At 38.0% G+C, this 6,951-nt stretch overlaps 1 protein-coding gene across 2 annotated transcripts; it reads left to right on the top strand.

Moving 5' to 3' along the window:
* Positions 1-815: 815 nt before the first annotated feature.
* LOC113346822 lies at positions 816-6,225 on the top strand. Of its 2 annotated transcripts, XM_026590347.1 has the most exons (6): positions 816-1,232; positions 1,818-2,031; positions 2,336-2,418; positions 2,644-4,455; positions 4,584-4,758; positions 5,371-6,225. In XM_026590347.1, the coding sequence occupies exons 2-6, from the start codon at positions 1,947-1,949 to the stop codon at positions 6,003-6,005; spliced, it is 2,790 nt and encodes a 929-aa protein (XP_026446132.1). In that variant the 5' UTR covers positions 816-1,232; positions 1,818-1,946; the 3' UTR covers positions 6,006-6,225. The 2 variants fall into 2 exon arrangements, with proteins under 2 accessions (XP_026446132.1, XP_026446133.1); XM_026590348.1 differs by lacking the exons at positions 816-1,232; positions 1,818-2,031 and adding an exon at positions 2,168-2,234.
* The last annotated feature ends 726 nt before the right edge of the window (positions 6,226-6,951 follow it).

Genomic DNA, 6,951 nt, shown 5'->3' on the forward strand with positions numbered 1-6,951 from the left:
TAATAACAGATTTAAATAAATGAAAAATTTGACTGCCGGGAATCTATTTGCGCCTAATAACAAAGAAAAGTATTGCTGAGATTGGATTCTTATTTGGGCGAGAACCAAACACAGGGTACAAAAAAGTGGGGACTCCTAGGATTCATATTCTGCATTCGTTATGATTCCCACTTTTCAAACGAGTTTTCTCACCTTCTTTAACGTGACTCCAGTGAAGTTATCTATTTGATGCTTTGTCTTTGGCTCTTTGCATTCTCAAGGTTACTACCAGAATTATCCAATTCCACTCGGAATTACTAATTAAGTGGATGATGTGATTAGAATTGTTTTGCTTTATATGGATTTCGTATTTTCAAAATCGCATGGTTTTAGTGTTGAATTGTTTTTTTTTGTGTAAATTTAATAATGTCATAGAATTTGGTAATCTCTTGAAACAGTTTGTACATGTTTTCTCTCAGAATTGGCAGCAGACGGATCACCCCCGCTTTAATGACTTAGAATTTGGTAACCGCCCGTACATCATATATATATATAGGTTCTCTGCGGATCACTTTGTTCACCCGCTTTCCTACAACTCCAAAATCTCTTAAATACTCGTCAACATGAAGTTTCGGTCACCTACGTTGTTTCAAGGTCATAAAAATGGAGCCAGCGAACAACTGATATTACATTGACTAATAATTAGAGCTTGATTGAAAGAGTTGTGGTGTAGGACCCAGGAATTGTGATTCCCCGTCTAACACGTAATTATTCTCATCCCATCTTCATTCTTCTGTTAAAAACCAAACATCTTCTGATTTTCTCAGTAAAAAAACCCTTTTTCTAGTAATAGCCATGGGTTCTTCACCTTCATCGTCTTCTTCTACAATTCTTACTACTATTAGTAGTACCAACACAAAAAGATGAAAACTTTTTTATATCTTCTCTCTCTACTAGACTTTTCCAACGACAACACAAACACCAACTAATTACAAACCTTTACAGCTTATTATTAAATCTCGCCTCTTCCTCCCTCCTATAAACTCATTTTCAATATCATTATCATTATTATTATTAACATTATCGTATACTACTAACATTTCTCTTGCGCAAATTCCTCATCTTACAATTCCTATTTGTTGACTTCTTCTTCATTCATGATGGGTCAATGTTTTTTTTCTCAATTTTGAAGAATTGGAGAAAATTTTGAAGAAGAAGAAGAAGAAAAGATTTGATCATATACTCTTTTCAGGGTTAGTAAGGATTTCTCAATCATATAAGATTAGTGGGTTTCTGTTCCTTTGATCAGTTGTGTTGGATTGGTTTTGAAAATTGGAAATTGATCTTTAGTTAGTTAATTGGTGGAGAATGATGAATTTTGGTTGTTTTTATTGCTGGAGAATTCTGTTGAGTCATGTTTTTGCTTGCTTGAATAATCATTTATACAGTTAATCTGCTTCTCAATGCTTTAAATTTAAGAAATGAATGATAATTGGATAATGAAAACTTGGAATGTAAGTATTTTTTTTTTAAATTTTGTTGTTAAATTGTGTGATCTTTTCACTGAATTTTGGTGGTTCAACAAATTTCCAATTTCCTCGTTTGGAAAAGATTCATGATCAATAAAGTCAAATTTATCACATTTCTCCATCAGTTTTTTTGTTTTATCACATTTCAGTTTTTACATGCTCTGATTATGGTTCTTCTTTTCCTAACGTTTACAAAAAAAAAAAAACTAGTTATATATTTGATCCTAAATGTGTTTGATGAATTGTCTCCGAGTATTCTTCGTAATCAAAATGTTTGCTGACTTGAACTCTCTATCATTTGATTAACAGGTACCAAGCAGTGATCTTAAATTTTAAGACAGAAAATAAGCAATAGTTTTTGGGGTTTCATTGGGATTACAGGATAGCAGCAGTACAAGTTGGATGAGTTAAATGATTTGGAAGAAAAGATCTGACTAAATGAGAGGGGGCTTATTGCACCTCTTCGACTTTCATCATTCCAGCACTGCACGGAAGTTACAGAGACAACAAGTAAATACAGATGGTAAGCATTCGCTATATGATTCGATATTAGGACTCAAAACCTTGCCCAGTGTTTATTGTCTGTTTTTTTATGAACGACCTTAACATTTTTCCATTGTCCTCGTACATTTCTCCTCCTTGACCGAAGAACCGTCTCTCTGACTGAAACATTTGAAGCCTAAATCATAGCTAGAAATGGGAAACATTCTACTGCCATCCAAATTTGTAGGTTGAGATTATTGATTCTGTTTTTGTTAACAAAAACGAATGCGAGAATAAGCTTGTGCTAGAGTTGGGTAATCATTGTTCGGTTCGTTGAATTGTAGGGTTGGAAGCTCCTCGAAATAGCTTGGAGTTGTCAATTGAAGAAGCATCACAATGCTACAGTTGCTTTGGCGAAAACAAACCCGTAAGTTAGTCTTTCATCCTATCTTTATGTTTATCATCTGCATGAATCAAATTTTATCTCATGATTTCATGGCACCTTCCTTCTATGAATGCTGGTGTTGCCTACATGTTTTATTGTCTGAGGAAGCCTTCATATCTCTACTTATTGCATCTTCTTTTAAAATAGTAGTCTACATACTGATCTTCTTTCTCTACTTACTGTATCTTATTTGCTTTGAATCTCCAGTATGCATTCCATGCCATAACAAACTCCTCTAAACACACCTCATCTACATTTGATGAAGACCCAGTGAGGGAGATGATCCAGGAGGAGATATCCAAAGAGCTAGACACCAAACACAATGTTCCAAACGTTGTGGCTCGTTTGATGGGTATGGATACGATACCAACTGAAACAAAATCAGCAACCAGTATACAGGAGAAGAAAGCTGAGATGATAGCGCCAAATGTACCAAGAAAGGAGCCTAATGGTTCAATTCGCCGTAGTCCTCTTGGCTTAAAGTCATCCAAGGCAGAGCACAATGTACATTATCCAAGTCCAGAGCGGGATTCTCGAAAGTCCAGAAGAGGCAGAAAGTCAAAAAAGCCCCAACCTAGAGAACATCCTCAAGAGGAGGAACTACAGAAATTCAAAAAAGATTTTGAAGCATGGCAAGCGGCAAGGGTATGGGAAAATACAAAGATTGTCGATCTTGGTAACATTCCTAGACGGTGGCTTGCCCAAGAACACCTCAACAAGGAAAAGATGGCTCTTTATGCAGATATTAATCGAATTAAAGCAAATGATCAGAAACCTAAAGAAATCAAAGCTCAGAAGTTGAAGCCAGATTTTAAATCACTGTCACAACAGGAAAGTTTTTCACGGTCTGGTAGGAAGGACATGTTTCAAGATAACCTAAGTGAAAGTTTTATGAAAACAGGCCCAAAGGAGGACACTGTTTCACAGTCTGGTAGGAAGGATCTTTTTGAGGCATACCAAAATGAATGGTTCACTTCGAGAAGCGGAAGTACTGAATTTGAGCAAGTCACCTTAATGAATGAGGCTGACAAACAAGAAAAGTCCGACATACCTACGAGAATAGTTATCTTGAAACCAGGCCATGATAGGGTTGCAGCAAGTGAAGATTCTTGGACTGGTTCATCTGAAATTGTGGAAGAGGAAGGCAGTATTAAAGATTTTCTTGAGGAGGTAAAAGAGAGACTGAGATTTGAAATGCAAGGGAAGAGTACAAAAAGGGACAATGCTAGAGGTGGTGGGATTGAAACACCTTTCAGTGAAAAGCCATCCAACCCAAGACAAATTGCTCGTCAGATTGCGAAGCAAGTGAGAGAAAGTGTTACAAGAGACATGGGAGTGAACTTACTACGATCAGAATCGTTCAGATCGTATGCAAGTGAAATTCAGGTAAGTGAACCAGATTCACCAGATTTCAACAGCAGAGAAACTGCAAAATTCTTGTCAGAGAGGCTGAGGAATGTCCTAAAGTCAGATCCAGTTGGGGGCATGTCGCCTGTGGTCAGTGGAAGCTCAAGAGCTTCCCCCTTGGTTGATTATGATGAGAGAAGACCAAGAGGCACAGGTAATATTTTGAAGACGTTTAACCGGGGGAACTACTGGGAACATGTCAAAGATGAGCTTGAAATGCAAAGCAGGTCTTTCAGATATGGGCATGACTATGACGACGGACTTCACATGGGAGAAAACTCTCCTAGGAACCTGGTCAGGTCTATGTCAGCCCCATCAGGATCTTCATTCGGAAAGCTTCTCTTGGAGGATAAACATATTTTAACAGGGGCTCACATTAGGAGGAAGCACGAAACTAATGGAAAATTTTCAGCTGAAGTGAGTAAAACCAGGAAAGAGAAGCTTAGTTTCAGAGGGAAGGTTTCAAGTTTAAGACATAGTTTAAGTTTTAAAGGCAAATTGTTCGGCCGGAAGATGCAATCTGTGGAAGACATGGAGAGCGTGGATTCTAATTCTGTGAAGGATGATAGCATGTGTGGATCAAGTTCTCTGATGAACCTTGAAAATGTTCTGGTAAGGCTTACAAGTCATTCTTTATTTAGTTATTACCAGTATTGTTTTCTATCTCAGTACAGGGGATTTAATCAAGATTGTCACGTGATCCACCTTTAATACATTTGTTGTTTTTGTTTTGGTTCTAGGATAATTCAACTGAGGTACCTCCGAGTCCAGCTTCATTTTGTAGCACTCCTCGCGATGATTACTATAGGAATAAGTGGGACCACTCCAGCCCTGTGTCTACCCTAGATGTCCCTTCGATAGAAGACCCTCATACAGTGTCGGACGTTTTCAGAGATATCAGCTCCAACCTTACTGGTAAGAAATATGTTTGTGTTTTCAGATGAAAATTGTTACTGCTGCATTCATAGAGGAAGTGAACACCAGAGATTTTACATGAACAATCTCATCTACCCAATTTATATATTTTGAAGTAAAGAAAATTATACTTTACAAGATATAGTATAACCAGAGTGGGTAGTGCTACTGTTCCAATTGCACCCAGTCATTCACCCCCTAAACCAGGCACGCCATGTCTTGGCCAATTTATTCCTGCTATTGTCCCTCTAATTGGTGTTTTCTTCCTCGACACCAACCATCACCACCACTTACCTCATTACTGTCCCACATGCCACACTCAACCTGGCCACCATTCCACACAACCACCTACCACATGATACACTCAGCAAGTTGTCAGATGGATATATTTATTTACTTCATGGATGGGATTCAGAAAATGGTCCTTGGTTTTTGTTACTTTCATCCCTCTTTCTCAAGTCCTCAGTAATCATACATACAGACGGTGGAACAGATATATCATAAAGAAAGATTTTTACTTTATTAGATTTATATAATATACCCATCCCTTATTAGAATCATGAGTAAGGCATAAGCTATACGTATCTTAGTGACACATTGTTCATTTTGCAGAACTCAGAAGGCAGTTGAATAAGCTAGGTGTTGATGGTTCTGAATGCACATCGATCCAAGAAGCCCGAGAGCCTGAGATGGTTCATTTAGAAGACCATGCAGAAGTTTACATAAGAGACGTTCTCATTATTTCTGGTTTATACGACGGATCCTCCCAATGGTCTTTCACAAGATGGGACCCCCTTGCAAAGCCGATTAGCAGTTGGGTCTTTGAGAAGGTAGAAGAATCATATGAAAAAAGAGCTGACGAGACAGATATAACTGAAGATCATACCGGGATGAGTAGGATGGATCACAAGGTATTGTTTGACTTAATTAATGAAGCTTTGTCAACCATACTTGGACCTTCACTAACCATGTCAAAATTTAAGAGGAAACTTATGGGTTCGACGAAAATGCCTCCTCCTCGTGGGAAGAAATTATTGGATGTTGTTTGGAAGACAGTTTTTATGTATTTATATCCTGAATCTGATGGTTATTATTATTATTACTCACTAGACGGCATGATTGCCCGTGATCTTGGAAGAAACCCTTGGTTGGGTAGTATGGATGAAGATATAGAATTAGTTGGAAGGGAAACGGAGAACTGGATTCTTCGTGAACTGATTGGAGAAATTGTGAAAGATTTGTTGTAGATTAATTAGTAGCATATGTTGTATGTTGGCATTGTATATTAGGAGGAATACATACAGAGTTAGTAGTATATGCCAGGTTATATTGTTGATAGAGGGATTAAACTTTATACAGGACTTGTAATTTTTTTCTCGCGTTAACCATTTTAACTTCGGAATTAGGATTTGTATCACACTTACTTCATAAGAGTACTTGATTTGTATCACACTTACTCTTTGCTGATGATTCTTTTTTATTCACTGTTGCTAATAATATTGTTGAAGCTAGGAATCTGATACATATTTTCCACAGTTTCAGTGACTATGGGCATATGGTTCATTCTGAAAACAAACATTGTAAAATTTCTGCTGGAATTCTCATGGGTGAACCGTCTATTTATATCAGAGGGCCAGAGGCACTCTCCTAATTTGAACAAACACCTCTGTCTAAACTAGGAGTTAATACCTCCTGTAAACAAGGAGGACTTTACAAATACTGCCTGTATAGGAGTGGCGACGTTCCAAGCGTTTCAATTTGGTGTTGAGTAAAACAACGCGCCGTATTTAAGAGTCTGCTTGATCGCAGTTGTGGGCCCACAGACGACAGTCTTCATAGTCCTTTGACTGAGCGCAAACAAGTCCAAAAACCTGCCACAATACATATAGGAGGTCATGTATTTGTGACAAACACCTTACCTTTACCAACGGAATATTAGAACAAACCTGACGCAAGGCCAAAAGGGTGAACCGGTTAAGGGTTTTCCAAATCGTCTCCTCAGCTATCGGCTACCGTTAAATCGGACGAAGATCTCAGTCAAATCACTCTTTCAGTCTTTCTCCCCCTCTAGCTCCCTGCAGTGTATCTTTTACTGAAATCCTTAAATTCGTTTCTGGGCACGAGACTAAAATACTGAGATCTGAGTACATGAGGTTCGACTGAACTTGGAATATAATTTCGGGTATGGTAGCA

This window comes from Papaver somniferum, chromosome 2, assembly GCF_003573695.1.
Source record: "Papaver somniferum cultivar HN1 chromosome 2, ASM357369v1, whole genome shotgun sequence".
In the NCBI taxonomy this organism is placed as follows: Eukaryota; Viridiplantae; Streptophyta; class Magnoliopsida; order Ranunculales; family Papaveraceae; genus Papaver; species Papaver somniferum.

Coding starts and splice junctions, on each gene's coding strand:
- LOC113346822 (XM_026590347.1), top strand. CDS start 1,947: ATGAGAGGGGGCTTATTGCACCTCTTCGACTTTCATCATTCCAGCACT. Junction 2,419..2,643: donor GCTTTGGCGAAAACAAACCC/GTAAGTTAGTCT, acceptor TTGAATCTCCAG/TATGCATTCCATGCCATAAC. Junction 4,456..4,583: donor TGAACCTTGAAAATGTTCTG/GTAAGGCTTACA, acceptor TTTTGGTTCTAG/GATAATTCAACTGAGGTACC.